The sequence below is a fragment of the Onychostoma macrolepis genome, chromosome 15 (genome assembly GCF_012432095.1).
Source record: "Onychostoma macrolepis isolate SWU-2019 chromosome 15, ASM1243209v1, whole genome shotgun sequence".
NCBI lineage: Eukaryota > Metazoa > Chordata > Actinopteri > Cypriniformes > Cyprinidae > Onychostoma > Onychostoma macrolepis.
Window position 1 is genome coordinate 23,171,455 of NC_081169.1, and position 17,417 is coordinate 23,188,871.

Sequence of the window (17,417 nt, forward strand, 5' to 3'; positions counted from 1 at the left end):
ACTCGCCAGGTTGGAGGCACCGCGGACAGTCTCCGGGTTTAGCATGACGATTTCAGTGGTGACGTGCCCTTCCACAGCTTCCGTCATGTTCTCCACTGTGCAATTGATGGCTGGATCTTTGATCTTAAACCAGTTGTCTGCGTACCAGCCGATGAGGAACCATACGTGCTTCTTACCATAGAGTTTCTCTTTGAAGACCTGCCAAAGATGACACCATGTTTTGAAGGTTTGTGCTTAAGCAATATTATTATTCAATATTTTAATCTCTGTTAAGCCACAGTGAGTTAACTCAAACTGAGTAGAAACATTGAACTGAAGTGTTTTGAACTGATATGAATAAATTGACAGTTCAGATATACTTGTAAAAAGAACTGTAATTTTCACTTGCCTCGCAAAACACCTTTCTGGCTTCAGTCTCGTAAAAGAGGCCGACTATGATTCTAGCATCTTGACGCTGGAGACAAGACAGAAACATCACACAATGTGTCACTAGCCTGATTTACATCCACATATTTTATGCAAATTTGGGATCATGCATAAAAACACTGGATGGAAACGACATAAAAGATATTTGAGAATCAATTACAATTTTTTTTTCATCATTTTCCCTGGAAGTGATAATTATGTTCTCTTGTGGCTTTATGCACACGTTGCTTGCATGAAAACCAGATTTTAAAATTAAATTCACAGCATAGGTGGAAACATAGCTACAGACAACAAATAGCAAGAATGATTATTAATGATGACTTTACCACAGTTTATTAATTAATTTTTATTAACACTAACTACAAACTATATATAATAATAAATATATATAAATTAACATATATTATTATATTATAATATAATATAATAATATATGTTAATTTATATATATATATATTATATTATATATAAATTAACATATATTATTATATTATATTCTAATATATAATATAATAATATATGTTAATTATATATAATATAATATATATATAAATTAACATATATTATTATATTATATTATATTAGAATTATATAAATTCTGATTTGATTAGCTGCAGATAACGCTGCTATGTTGTTTGGTAACCACAAACAGCCTACTTGCTAAGATCATTTTTTATTTTGATAACTACTTATTATAAATATGACTCTCTATTGAACATTTCTATATAAAAGCAATCAGGCACTTGAGTATGTGGGTTATGCTGATTTAGCCATGTGTAAGAACACTTCTTGTGACTTACTGCTTTAATTTACTCTTTTCGTGACATGCTTTAAAGTTGAAGTGTGTTATTTCTGAACAATTAGCATTACCAAACAGAATAGCAAAAATAATGACCATTTTCAAAAAGCTTTCCTAAACATTTTCAAGAGAAATCATACAAGATTCCTTATAGTTCTCTCTGCATATTAATGTGAAAGGAGAAAATATTGTAGCAGTGAAATTACACACATGACCTTTAAAAGCATATAAGATTTTATGTTGGGCTGAATTATATAAGGCTAGGCATATGCCAAAATATTTTAAGCCAAGCTTTTAAAAAGACAGTCTCATGAGATCTTCATGCAATATAATTTTACAATAAAAAATGCTGTCTAACTATTCAATAATAACTGTCAGCAGCGACCGAGACAGTATCCGAACCGTCACTTGATCTGACAGAGGGGACCGATCCTTCAGAGTGTTGATTTATTTCACATAAGATTTTCATGCACTTTGCCTGCTAGCTACCCGACACGGGCTGAGGAGAGGAAGTGAGCGGCTGGTGAATTTTTCATCAAAGCACCTTCAGGTTTTTGACAGCCACTGCGGGATCTGTGAGGAAGCTCTGTCTAACGCTTATCTCGATGCCGGCCTCCTTCACACGCTCCTCCAGATCATCCAAAGTCTGCAGAGAGAAAGAGAGAGCGGTGAGACAGCAGGAGTGACGGGACAGGAGTGATGTTTGTGGAGAGCAGAGGACAGACAGGAAGAGAGCACATGAAAAGATCAAGGAGCGAGAAAAAGAGAAGAACAAAAGGAGGCCTTGAGATGAATGGTCAAAGTGTACACCAAAGTAAAAAATGATAAAGTAAAGGAAATAGAGAAAAAGAAAACAGTCCAGATAGAAAGGTGAATGGAAAAAAGATGGAGATATGAGTTCTGTTGCAAAACCCATTTTAAGACGATATAAGTGCACTCCAGAAACAAAATTATTATCCGAAAATATTTATGCTTTTTATAATATAGAAATAATAAAAAATACTCACGATTCCTTTAATATATAATAGTATCATAAAGTACCATTAAAAAAGTTGTTAACTATAATATAAATATCAGGGTTATTATTATCGTTAACTAAAACGAAAACTAACATCAAACGCATTTTTTTTTTTTAAATAAAAAACAATTTCATTACATTAAATTAAAATGAACTTATTTTATTTCAGTTAGTTTCCAAAGCAACATATCTCAGTTTTGTTTATTTTATACTAAAATTGCTCAAACTAAATTAACTAAAACTAAGATTCAACAGAAAACTATATAGACATATTTAAATAATAATATTAATAACATCAATGCCAAAACCCACAACAAATTACTCAAATTTGAACTAAAATTCATTCAAAATATTAAAAATTATAATAGTGTATCAGTAACACTTATATAACAGATAAAAAATTATATAATAAAAACATAATATACTTATCTTCTAAATCTAAATATTACATATAAACAAATGAATAGATATACTCTTGACTCTTTCAATATATAACTATCAATAAAAATAAAAGTAGTTAACTATAATATAAAAACAGCATCATTACATTTCATTACCTGACTGATAAATTCACTTAGGAGTGCTATATGTGACCCTGGAGCACAAAACCAGTCTTAAGTCGCTGGGGTATATTTGTAGCAATAGCCAAAAACACATTGTATGGGTCAAAATTATAGATTTTTCTTTTATGCCAAAAATCAATAGGATATTAAGTAAAGATCATGTTCCATGAAGATATTTTGGAAATTTCCTACTGTAAATATATCAAAACTTCATTTTTGATTAGTAATATGCATTGCTAAGAACTTCAGTTGGACAACTTCAAAGATGATTTTCTCAGTATTTTGATTTTTTTTGCACCCTCAGATTCCAGATTTTCAAATAGTTGTATCTCAGCCAAATATTGTCCTATCAATACATCAATGGAAAGCTTATTTATTCAGCTTTCAGATGATGTATAAATCTCAATTTTGAAAAACTGACCCTTATGACTGGTTTTGTGGTCCAGGGTCACATATATAATGCCTGTGTAGAGCTTTGCAAATCACTCTATGTGACGAGGCAGAGTATTTTTCAAAAGGTGCCAATGAGACACCCGACATCAATGAATGGTGGAATATGGAGAAAGAAAGAGGATGTGAACAGGAGAAAGGACTGGGATGAAAGTAAATGAGAAAAAGAGATGAGCTGGTGAAGAGATGGAGGGGAATCATTAGCCTAGCGGAATTACACTAGCTCAATACTGAATCGATGCACGAGAGATTTATGACTTGGTCAATATTCCTAGCAGCCAACATGAAGAAAAATGACTTTAAGAGTCCTTCATCACTTAAGGAGAGAATAATCAACCACGGTCTTTGCCATTTACTCTGAGGCATTAACCTTAGAGTTAAGGGGCAGCTAAGCTCGCTAACAGTTTTAAGACACACAGGAAACCACTTTTCCAGAAAATTACTTCCTTTAAAGGGGTCACTCCATTTTTTTTTTTACATTTAATTTCCTCCTGAGGTCTACTTATAGCGCTCAAAGTTTTTTGCGCAGACAGTGTCATAATTTTTAGTTTTTATGACCATTTTCCATTTCCATCCTCTTAGTGACCTTTCAATTTTTTATGCCGTTTTTTTGTTGCTGTGCATTTAAGACTTCTTTGCATGTGAAATGCATTACAATACTGTGATGCAGCCTCTTTGCAAAGCATGCACTACATTGTGTGTGCTGTAAAAACTGTGAAGATCTTTTTTAATGATAGTATACGCAGAGCTGTAGGTGCTCCACACAGCCAAGAAGAGCACATGGTTGGATGGATTTTACTACATTTTCCCCTCATTACTAGTTCTTCGGGTGGTCAATGTATATATTTTGGAGTTTAGCAATAACCCTGGTCCATCTAGTCTACTTCCTCCTTCTGAGCATGTCAAGTCACTAAACATTTTTGCAGTTTCTTAAAGTTTCTGTTTAAATTCTATCATTAATTACTCACCCTCATGTCGCTCCAAACCTTTAAGACCTTCATTCATCTTTGGAACACAAAATAAGATATTTTTGATGAAATGCGAGAGCTTTCTGACCCTGCATAGACAGCAACGCAACTGAAACATTCAATGCCAAGAAAGGTAGTAAGGACATCACTAAAATAGTCAAATAGAACATGCGTCAAAGACTGACAGGGAAGAGAAAGGATTGTTGAATAAAATTTTCATTTTAGTTTTCATTGTGCACAAAAAGTATTCTCGTAGCTTCATAAAATTACGGTTGAACCACTGATGTCACATGGGTATTTTAACAATGTCCTTACTACCTTTCTGGGCCTTGAACATGGTAGTTGCGTTGCTGTCTATGCAGGGTCGGATTTGATCAAAAATATCTTAATGTGTGTTCAAGAAGAACGAAGATCTTACAGGTTTGGAACGACATGAGGGTGAGTAATTAATCAGAATTTTCATTTTTAGGTGAACTATTCCTTTAAAGTTTCTATTTAAGAAAAATGGCAAGATGCAATTGACACAGTGAGCTGTTTCACTAAGAGGACGGTATCAACCAAAATCTTATTTGGCACCAGAAATCTTCAGAACCTGGTAGCAATTGGAAAAGCACAGCATGAATATACAGAGTACGATAAATAAGAGAGAACGTTTTGGATGTAGGACTGACTGAGGTAAAGACTTCAGTGGTCTGCTGGATGGTGGCAATCTTTGTCCATCCCCACTTCTGGAAGAGCCGCACACGTGTGGGATTATGCAGAGTTGCTGACGGGTGCGTACGGAAGAAAGTGGGAAAGCGCTGGCGGTTGGATAAAGCTGGAGAACTGGAGCCGTATGAAAACTACAGAGAGAGAGAGAGACACAGCAGTTAAAAAGGTGGAAGGATAGAGAGAGCACACTGGAAAGATTTACTCAGCTATATGGTTGACCTTATTTGATACCGCTGAAAAGACCGAAACACAAAGCAAAAGCAAAAGCAGAGCAAAAATATGAGTCAGATTTCTGCACACACTGGAAGAAGGGTAAATGTCAACCCAGTGAAGCCAGAAACCTGAATAAATAAGCCAATCTGTTTCTACATCCAATGTTGACGTGTCAATACTTAGAAAGGCACAACGTAGGAATGCTAACTGCTTTCTGCTTCAGAAATAAACCTTTGTGTTTCAAGCAAATGAACCAGGTTTCCTGATAAAAATAAAAAATAAAAAAAAACATTCCTGTGTGAAAAAGAATTAAATGTGTAGGCTACTTTTGGTAACACTTTATTTTAAGGAGTCCTTGTTACAATGTACACGTACTTAGTATAATAATAACAATAAATTATGCATAATTATATGCAAGTTACCCTAAACCAAACCCTAATCCTAACCATAACCATATAGTAAGTACATCTAGTTAATTAGTATTACTCAGTACTTAAATGAATAATTACACTGTAACAAGGACACCTTAAAATAACCTATTTTTGAAGTAACTGTATTTATAATGTAATACTTTACTTATTAAAACACCTCAGTTTACTTTTACTTTAAAGTACATTTTAAGGCATCATGTGTTAATAATATTTTCATGCTTTAAAGAAGTACACTTCGTGTAGTGCGTTATGCTATATTCAATTGAATATATTTTAAATGTACTTGCAACTTTATGCATTAAATACAAATGTGTTATTTTAATATAGCCTATATATAAATAAATGATATCAACTTTCAATAGAAATGACATAAATGCTGCATTACATGCTGTATAAAGATCAAAAAGCACTGGTCAAAAATGCACTCTAATGTTCAGATAATTACATTTACTAAAATTTTAACTATAATATATTTTCTTTGAACTGCAATTAACATTACATTTAGTTTGCACTTAAGTATATTCTTTTAAAGTATGTTATTTCCGTAACAAGAACGATTTTTAAAGTATGCTAAAGTGTAATTCTTTTTCACAAGGGTTGATTTTCTGTCACGTATAAACAGTTATTCATTTTTCATGAGCATCTCTGTCATAATCTACTAGAGTACAGATCCATCTGTCAAAAGTGTAACTGAAGTCTTATAGGTTTCCTTAGAGAGTTGATTTGTTAAAAGTAAACTCACTTTTTCCAACTTTTTCTAAATTACATACAGCAAACTCAACTTATCCACATAAGTAAACTCATTCGAAAAGAACAAAGTCAGTGTTGAGAACATTACATTCCAAATTCCTGCAAACCTCGGCGGATGCCAGAAGTTAGAAAGAGAATAATTGGAAAACTTAATTATTTTGTCAAATTGCTAAGGGTGTCTTGTGTATTTTATTCTTTTTCTCACTTTCACACTTTCTCATTTGGTTCTCTGACTTCCTTGAGTCAGTTTTAATTTGTCAGCTTCTTCAAAAGTGTCAACAAACTACAGAAAGTCAATAAGATCACAAGTCCAAATTCTTTTTGTTCCTTGACCCAAAAACAACACAGAACTGCTTGTTTTATGTGGCACTTTAGCATTGAAATCTCTAATCTAGTTGCAGTTAAAGACAGTGAAACTGTTTTATCATTTTACCATTGTGTTTAATCAGGAATGCGCGGAGGTCTGTTTCCGTCACAGAATAAAATATAAATATGTAATTGTGACTTTTTAATCCCACAAGTCTTGACTTTTTTTCTTATAAATCTGAGTTTATATCTCACAATTCGGACTTTGTCTCTCACGATTCTGAGTTTACATCTCTCAATTCTGAATTTTTTTCTCCAAATTGTGAGTTTACATGTCACAATACAGAACTTTTTTCCTCTGAATTCTGTTTACAATAAAGAAGGTAATAGCAAGTTTTGTTTCACACAATTCTGAGTTTTTATTTGACAACAGACTTTGTTTCTTTTTTAGTTTATATCTCTCAATTCAGACTTTTTTCCTCTGAATTTTTTTATGTCTCGCAATTCAGACTTTTTCTTCACAATTGCAAGTTTACACCTCACAATTCTGAGAAAAGAAGACAGAATTGTGAGATAAAGTCAAAATGACCTTTTTTATGTTTTTAATTCCATGGCAAAAACAAGCTTTAATAGGAATGACAATAAACCAACTAAAGGTCATTGCACAACGAGTCCGAAATTTCCGCGTGCGTTTTTCTGTTTTTTCATATTCCTCATCCTTTCCGATCAAAATGCATGCTACGGATGCGAAAACGCAGAAAATCGAATCTGATCCAAATTTTTTTTATGACGGACGAAAGTTTTGGAGGCAGTATGTAAACGCAATTGACACAACGTAAGGTCGTATTTATTTTTTAACGTGCGAAAATTTCGCACTCGGTGTGCAATGAACTTTACTTCCCAATACGAGACTCTGACTTTCTACTGTCAAATCCATGTGAATGGAGAAACCAATGATCAACAATGCAGATGTAAATAGTTCAGATAGAGATGTACACAAAGCAAACACACCACTATTAGGTTCCACATGCGTGCCGCCTCGGCCACAAGCGTTGACACAGAGCTGCAACCCGGCATCAAGACGATCTTTATGGGCTCTGTGTACAGCAAGTCATACAGCAGTTTAGTGGCCTCTCCTGGATCACACTGAAGGAAAGACAAAAAGAACATCAAGACAGTCAAAATTAGCCTACTACCTTTGAAAAATTAAACTGAAGCTCGCAGGATGTAAAAGCTTCACTTGAGCATGTCATAATCAATAAAGGATCAATGGAATCGGCACAAAAACACAGTATCTCATGGCCCAGAAAAAACAAACTGCAGTGATGCTGTAAACAAAGACCTCTCGTGCTGCAGTTCACTGTGATAAATACAACAGGAAGTGATTCACAAATGAGGGGGTGACTGCTCGCACGCCGCAGATGCAGTCACACTGAAATGGTGCCCTTGGTAACGATCAGCAGAAACACTTAATTAGGAGAGACATGCATGCTTTTATTTTTGGTAAAGTTAGAACTAAATGACACAGTGCTGGTCTTAAAATCGATGACAGTTAGAAAGCAACCACTTTGGATCCGTCTTACCAGTAGTTACTAGGAATAGCTAATAATAATATTTTTGCCAGATATCACATGTCGTATCAATCTAGTACATTTGTCAAAGAACCATGTTGTTTCTTTTCTCCAGTCTCTCTTGGCGTCTCCAGGGAGCTGAGGCGTTTTCATTCAGCTCACGGCCTCGAAGAAGCAGCCATCGAGAGAAACTGAAGACGCTTGACGTGACGGAGGCATCTGTGTTCTTTAAGTCCCCGGGGCTGAAGGTTATGCAGGTCTCTGGACCAGAATACTGAACGCTGACTGAAAAAAAAGGGTCAAGAGGCTCCTTCTCTCGCTGCTGTTGGACACGAGGACAATTTTGTTTTTGTTGGGTCTGACATAACAGTACAGGGTTGGGCTAAAAACAAAAATCTGAATTGAAGAATTGGGTACCTATCAGTTCACAAGTCTTTGAAATTGAATAGATTTGACTACACGTCATAACGACGTTAAACTACTGTATCTATACTCTATCTACTCTTGTGAAAATAAATGCACTTAACTATTGAATGTGCACTTGTAGTGAACTTCAACTCTTAAAAGTGTATTTAACAACTGTACTTGCAGATAATATAATACAATATTAATGAAATAAAAGGCCACTTACTTGAACTTAAAGAGAGTTATTACTAAGTTTCTTAACACACTTAAGCTTGCATTGACAGTAGCCATTATCTCCCATAGTATTTTTTCCATACTATGGAAGTCAATAGCTACCATCAAGTATTTGGTTACCAGCATTCTAAACTCAGAGGTTTGAAACAAGTGGAAGGTGAGTAAATGATGTAAATGATGGGTGAACTATCCCTTTGAAGTACATTTTAAATCATTATGTTTTAATAAGCTTTGTTGTACTTCAAAGAATTACGCTTATTTTGATTAAGGGTAAATTTTTTAAGGGTTTAAAGGGAAAATCTGAAATCTGCCTTTAAAGTTGTCCAAATTAAGTTCTTAGCAATGAATATTACTAAACAAAAAATAAGTTTTTGATACATTTACGGTAGGAAATTTACAAAATATCTTCATGGAACATGTACATTACATATAATGTACTTGAATGAACTTAAGTCCTACTTAAGTGGGTCAAAACAAGTTATGCTAATTGCATCTAACATGAATCTAAAGTATAATACATTTTTATTTAATTGCAATTACCACGGCATTAAATGCCTGAAAACATTACATTCAGTTAGTACTTAAATATATTCCTTTGAAAGTATATTATTGTCACGGTGCACACAGCAGGGAGGAACGAGGAGACGAGGATGAACTCAAATATAGTCTTTAATAAATCCAAAACAGACAAGGCAAGGCTGGGACACACAGGAACACCGGGGGAGTAACGAGTAGACCAGATGAAATCTAACTAAACAGGCGTGGACTAAATACACATGACAATAACAGATAATTACACACACACACCTGAACTGAATAAAATAATAATCACACTGAACAAGAACAGGAACATGACCAAATATAGAAACATGAGGGCGGGAAACACAAGACAGAGGACTGACAATTATTTGTATAATAAGTGCTCTGCTAAAGTGTATCTACATTTTTTACACAATCAAACAAGGCTTTGTCAAGCCATTTCAAATTTTGGCTTGACATACTTTGCTATTCTAGTTAAAAATTCTGATTTCATTTTAATTCTACATAGATTTCAATTTGAATTGCAATTCTGCATCCTGTTTCATTTTTTCAGTTCAAATTTAATGTGGCCTGTTCCCATTCCTTATTTCTCACAAATAATTTCCACTACTCAAAAAGTCTTTTGTCTGAGTCATAGAAGGATATTTGGCGAACGCAAGCACAGTGTGCGTAAAAATAAAGACATTGTCGCATACAGCGCAAGCTGCTAGCCAGATCTGTAGCTTCGACTTTGTTTACTATACAGATTCAAATGCTAAATGTCTCATCCCAACGAAGCAAAACACGTCTTCCCGTGACTCAGACCATGAATGAGTCTTTATCTGCTGTTCTGCCTCACATTAACTTGCAAGTGTTGGTTTGTTATTTCTAAGCTGCGATTCTGCATCCCTGAACCCAGATGAGAATGAATAAAGCATGCATTTGGATATGGAAATCCTTCTCGTTACAATCTGGATACAACAGATGCCAATTAAAACAGGGAAAGCACAAGTGTCTCATCAGGGCATCAGTCTCTCTCTCTCTCTCTCTCTCTCTCTACCTCGGTCTCGCTTTATCACAGTTAATAATTGATCAAAGTTTTCAGGCTGAGCTTTGATATAACCATGGCAACCATCTGGAGAGGGAGAGTGTATCTGTGCAAGGGGGTTCCTGTAAATATCTGCTCTAAAACACACACATACACACACAAAAGATGGACCACAACTTCTGACACCAGAGTCTAAGACTCTCCTCTGATTTCCATTTATGAACAGTATCATAGCATGAATCAAAAATTAATTTTATTATGAAATATTCTAAAATAGAGGTGCAGGCTAATGCTGTTAAAGTATTATTTAGTTTACCATAAATGCTTGTCAGTACATATCGCAATACACTTTCAGCATATTTCATATACAAAAGAATTATAAAATTGCATATAACATTGCACTTAAGTCCTATAAGTTAGTCAAAACAAGTTCAGCTTTCATTGCATTTCTGATATATATTATAATTGTAATATAAATTTTATTAAAATTGTATTTTATATAAATTAACTATTTTATTTTAATATAGAAATTTACATTTTACACTTAAGTATATTCCTTTAAAGTGTATTAATTGCATAACAATATAGTCTCTTTTTTAAAGGTATGCTATGTAATCAAATTGATTTATTTTTTAACTTTTAAACATGGCTTGTCTTGACAACCTTTGCTAGTTTCAAAAAATACAGTTATATGAATTTCTCAGAATTCCAATTTGTTTTAATTCTACTTTATTAGATTCAGAAATTAGTTTCTTTTCTCAGTTCAAATTTAATGTGGCCTGATCCCATTCTTTTTTGCTAACAATTTCCATTACATATCCGGCTAATAAAATAAAACTTGACAACAGTGATTATTACTGTTGCATGCTAATGCTGTTCTCATACTTTTGAAAAAGCTAAACATTCAATTTGTTGTGTAACTCCATGCTGTTTGTATTACAGCTGTTTGTATGTACTGTAAATGATGCCTCAAATCATACGGCTTATTTAATAGAGCTTTGACATTACTTGTCTAAGTGATCAGACTAACAATTTTTGCCTGGCAGATGATAAAATGTGGAAAAAAATAATAAATCCCATAGGCTTACACTAAAGAAAGAACCCAAGTCATATTTAGAAAAATGACAGAAACACAGCATAGCAAGTTTTGCATGGACATGCATCCTTTACATTTTCTTCATAAAAAGTCAAATCTATTTAGTCTCAATTTATCATAAAACAAACATCCAAAGTGTCATTTAAATATTACGCATAAAAAAGGAAGGAAAAAATGAAAAGAATAAATGGATTAGAAAAGCATCGATCTGTGTTCTGCTGCCAGAGCATGGCAGGAGTTATAATAACTCATTTATGAAATAAATATTTATCAAATGTCTAATGAAATTGGAATTTTGAGGTGACTTTCATGTTTCTATGCAAACATTGCTCAGCGTGATAATTGGCTATTTGAGAGAGATTAAAAGAATGCCCCAAACATGCCTGAGATTCTTTGAACAATAATTAAATGCAAAACCCACATCAAATTTGATTTTCCCATTGTAATTACATTTCTGACACCCGAAAGCAATTTTGATTAGAATCTCATCCAGGTATGAAGTGCTCCCCAATCAAGAGGAAATGCTCAAAATATCTGTCGGCTTAAATGTCAACTAGTCTGAGCACTTCACACCTGCTCTTCCATCTCCACGGCATACTAACACATGACATTTATACAATGTCACACTCAGCCCTTCTGATATTGCATTCTTCTACTTGTGCACCTGCAGTATGCCTTAGATTTTTATTAAGATTAATGCTAAATTAAAAGAGACTTGAGTCATGGGTGAAATTGGGTGACATTTCTTGAAAGCAGTTAATAATAACTGGAATCGTACATAGCATTTTCATTAAATCAAGAATTAAGGTGAATTAAATCAAGATTATCGCAGTACTGTTAATATTGCCTTTTGTATGATAAATTGCTTGTGCTTTTTCTCATTTAAAAGTCACTTTGGATAAACGTATCTGGTAAATGATTAAATTTACCCTGATAATCAAAATGAAGTACGAGAAAAGAAAAAACACAATTAAACCCTTTCTACCTTTTTTTTTTTTTTTTTACATTTGTTTATTTATTTATATATTTTTTATACAGAATACCGTTTTAACACAATTACATATCATTATATATATATATTTTTTTTTTTCATTTATTGTAATTAAAAAAAGGTCCAACCTTCAAGTTTCACATTTGACCCCAAAATATTTTACAAAGATATATATATTTTTTTTTTTTTTTTTTTTTCACAAAATTGTGTAACTCAATCAATAAATTGGATCTCATTATACTGTAAAAAAAAAAAAAAAAAGTTGAGCCAACTTAAAATTTTAAGGCAACCAACTTAAGCAGATTTTTGAGTTTGCTCAACTTGTTTTTGTGGGAGATTCTCAATTTTTTGTTGTATAAACTTAAACAACAAGTTGAGAAAACTCAAAAATCTGCTGAAGCTGGTTGCCTTAAAATTTGAATTTGGCTCAACTTTTTTTTTTTTTTTTTGGTCCCACTTTATATTAAGTGGCCTTAACTACTATGTACTTACATTTAAATTAATCATTTGGTACAATGCACTTATTGTGTACATACATGTTTTTACAATGTACTTATATTTTTAAAAATACCTATATGTACTTACATCTGTAATTAATTCCTGTAATTACATTTATAATTACATTGTCAACCCATCCCTTACACCTTAACCCACCCTTAAACCGACCCATACCACCAAACCTGTCCCTAACCTTACCCGTATCACACCTCAATAGCAGCAGAAGTGTTTTGCAATACAATATGACCACAATAAGTACATTGTACTTATTTTTTGATCCAAGTACATAGTAGTTAAGGCCACCTAATATAAAGTGTGACCTTTTTTTTTTTTCTTTTTTTTTTTTTACAGTGTAGGAGATTAAAAGATATATAGAATAAATAATTTATATAATTATGCACAAAAATATTTCTGCAAGTATTTAGTAACTTAATTTGTACGCTCTTGAATAATTAAGTTTGCATATGTGCTAATATGATCGCTAAGGAAAATCCACCAAGTGCACTGGTTAATCGAATTTCGTTTTCATGCAAGACTAAAAACAACACAATTGCATGTGTTTTTCCCGCTTTTAATACAATATACAAGTGTAATTTAAATATTATTTAAATAAATCAAAAATAGTGATTTTTTTAAAGAAACAGTTCCAGACTTTAACAATATTTTATATTTACAAAAGCCCTTTAGATGTAGTTTTCTCTTTTCTGCACAAATTGTATTTGTGTTTTAACATAACATTTTGGGATCAGAAAAAAGTGTCTCTAATACACCCATTGTATCCTAACAATGTGGGTTTTTCAATGTGGGTCAATTTCAACTCAAGGATCACAGTTTCTCAAGCCAACAGGAGGTTTAACGAACTAACTAGGTCTACAGTGATTATCTTGACACATTACAAACTGTTACCATTCATCTCAATCGTGAGTGGTCAGACAGGTGCTGCAGATACACAGGAGTCTGCAGAAGGACCTCCTTATCCTTACAAGATCTACAGGGATGCAAGTTTGTTTGAACTGTGGTTTCACTGGTGGCTGTTGCCATGCCAACCCTCCTCTCCCTGATTCTTCCTCTATATTGAGTGCGATTGCAATGCAGAGTGCGGTTCACCAATCGCAACCATGATACAACACATCTCTGTCCACTTAGAGCACTTTTTAACTGTTTCCTCACCTACAGGAGGTCAGAACCATCACGCCACACCGGGAAACTAAACTCAACTTCTGAAAGTGCTACATATTTATTGAGGTTTTTTTTCACATTTTTGCATCACATTCTAGTGTTACTATTGTGCGTAAAAAACCTTATGCAACATTGATAGGAACACTGAGATAAAAAACTAAAAAAATAAACCATCACCGCATTTCAAAATTGTTCGTTTTTGGTAAAATATAACATGAAATTTTCATATCAATGCTACGAGTATTACAACATCATTATTGTAAATTTTTTGTAACATTTGAATTTTTAATTTAGTGCAATATTTTGTCATTGCAACATTTTATTGTCATTTTCACTAGCTGCTATTGGATTTGTATTGTATACCTAAGTTCACTGTTATCCTACTCACTCTATGACCACACTCAACAAAGCTGAATATATGCGAATGCATATATTAATACCAGACACCCTAAAGATAATGTGTACCAAAAATCTTTGCCATATCTTTATGTTAACATACTTTACTAGCTTTTCAAGGTGCAAAGAGGAAATAAACTGCTCTGGTCATGTGACAATTTGCACTAATCATGTGAAACTGCACATATTTAATTGAGACCATTTATTTTTTCCATATTTGCAGGAAGTACACTAATACATCAGTCAGTAAGGTTTTTAGAGCTTTATAAATGAAAACCTTTTTTACGGTCACTATTGTGATCGTTGGGATTATTTTTGGCTGCTGACAGAACTGAAACTCAGGACACCCAACTTTCTACAAAAGGCAGAAGAAAAAAAAATCTCTCTCCACTTATGCATACTGCACAAAAAAAATAGTATTTAAAAATAAATAGAGTGAGGAATACACTTTGGAGGTGATCTTGGAAAACTCTGCAACGCTAAAGGCAAACATAAGCATTTATGGTGCATGAGTATTTTTAGGAAGCCAAATTACTTCATGCAGCTGAGCCTTACAGGCTGTTGATAACAGCCAAGTGCAGTGACTTGTGAAATATTAATGTACCAACAACTGCAATGTCAACTTGACACCAACTCCTGAATCTCAAGATACAATCACCGCCACAACATTAATGAGGCACCTGCAAAAAGCTGATAATTTCTACCATTTTAAATTAACATCTGGTACTTATCTTTGTTTCAGTGCTTGAACATGAAATACTTGAATAAATTAACAAAAGGTAAAGAGGGCAATGACATTTCTTCTTTCTTAGCAAAAGCTTCTGAAAAGTGTAACATTCATTCCTATATGGTTGAAAAACACTATTGCTTGCCTAATGCAATTAAGATGACAGTGGGATTGGGAGATTAAACGGATATAGAATAAAGACTTTATCTGCAGGAACTATGGCATGAAATATATTAGAAGTATTCAGTAACTTACTTTGTATACTATTGCATAATTAAGTTTGCATATGTGCTAATATGATTTCCAAGGGAAGTACATGGTGGTAAAATCTATTTCATTGTCATGAAAAATTTAAAAAAAAAACTTTAAAAAAAAAACTACAAATGCATGTGCTGGGCAGGGTTATTAGTAAACTAAAACTAAAACAGAAAATAAAACCATACAAATATATTTGAAATTTTGAAATAAATGTTAACTGAAATAAAATACACATTAAAAAAAAACTAGTGGCCAAGTCAACATTTCTCAATTTAATTAATTTTAGTTTATCTTGAAGTACAAAAATAACTGAAACTAAAACTCAACTAATAAATTAATAAATAGGATAATAAATATAGACAGAAAAAATAAAAACTACTAAAAATGACAAAAACACACCACAAAATTACAAAAACATTTACTAAAACTAAAATGTAAACAAAATAAAAATAAAATCTGGTTCAAAATATAAACTATAATATATTCTCAATAATACTAAAATAACACTGGTGATGGGACAGTTTGTTTTTGCTTTAATTTTGGATTAATTTTGCACATTTGCGGGAGGAACTTAACTGATGCAGATGAAGTATTATGTCAACTGCAATCTTGAACGCAATTATATATTTAAATGCTGAGCAAAACAACATGCATGTATATAGAGTGATTACATATACATACACACACACACATAACTTTACATATATACAGGCTATATGTAGATAACTTTATATACATACATTTATATTTATATTATATTACTGTAATATAGACACTGTAAATGTAAAATGTGAAGTGCTCACCATACTGTCGTAATGAATGAGCTCCAGCTCGTAGTCCGGCAGAATATCGGTCCGGTTGTTCACGAGATCTAAAGCCATCTGGGCAGCGGGGAGACACGCTTGACCACCGGGCCATCCTCCACTCATGGGAAACAGAGCTCCGATGTACAGTTTCTTCTTGCCTGCAACCGCACACGGCCAGGAGAGAAAGATAAGCAGTGCGTAAAGGAGAGCCACGCTTCTCCAAACTCTCGCCAAGGTCCTGATCCTCTCCGTGGATGCCATCAATATCCGATTCGATATTTATATGTTTTGAACTTAAATTGTGCGGTTGTGTCCGATGCTGAAAGTGCCCGCACGTGCGACGAGTCCCGTTTAGAATAGCCTAACAGAACCGTGCACGGAACGCGTAAAAGCAGCTGTGCTGCACACTTTAAGCGCAATATGAAATTGCAGGCGGTTTAACCACAGTCTGGATGCTCGTTGGGATTTATGTGTTTACAGCAGTTATAATTTCATATCTGATGTCAGTCAGCCATGAGCTTTTAGCGTCGTAACACACAGTTAAGACATCTCATCTTGCGCGCTTTCTTGGAACTTATTTAGTTTTGAGAGCGTCTAGAATAGCTCAGAATCTTCAGACCCCGTTTAATCTTAAGAATCTCTTACAATTTGCAGACCTTTCAGAATCTTTTAGAGGCTTATAATCTTCAGAATCTGTTAGAATCTTTTAATTGTTAGGAATCTTTTAGAATCTTTAGACTCTTTTGAATCATCTGAAGTAGCTACTTTTTTAGAATCTTTAGAATCTTTGAAATACGTAGAATCTTTAACAATCATCGAAATATTCTGAATGTTTTATCATCTTTAGAGTCTTTAGAATCTTTAGAATGTTTTCGAATCTCAGAATCTTTTGTATATTTAGAGTCTTTAGAATTCTTTGGAATCTTTTCAAATCTTCTCAGCAGTTTGGACTCCGACACCAAATCACTAATGTCCTGTCACAGAATGCGCTTCAACACAAACCAGCTGTCCAAACATGTAAAAGCACAAAGCTACAGAAATCACGCTTTGAATG

The 17,417-nt window shown here is 33.5% G+C and overlaps 1 protein-coding gene across 1 annotated transcript in view; it reads right to left on the reverse strand.

The window, feature by feature from the left end:
- The window catches only part of gabbr1a (gamma-aminobutyric acid (GABA) B receptor, 1a), a 68,017-nt gene that overhangs the window by 40,480 nt on the left and 10,120 nt on the right, over positions 1–17,417 (reverse strand). Inside the window, exons 7-12 of the mRNA XM_058745372.1 lie at positions 16,361–16,521; positions 7,647–7,781; positions 4,896–5,066; positions 1,770–1,871; positions 389–454; positions 7–198 (exon numbers count right to left, since the gene is read on the reverse strand). Of these exons, the coding sequence (XP_058601355.1) occupies positions 7–198; positions 389–454; positions 1,770–1,871; positions 4,896–5,066; positions 7,647–7,781; positions 16,361–16,521 (827 nt within the window). The remainder of the gene's footprint in view (positions 1–6; positions 199–388; positions 455–1,769; positions 1,872–4,895; positions 5,067–7,646; positions 7,782–16,360; positions 16,522–17,417) is intronic.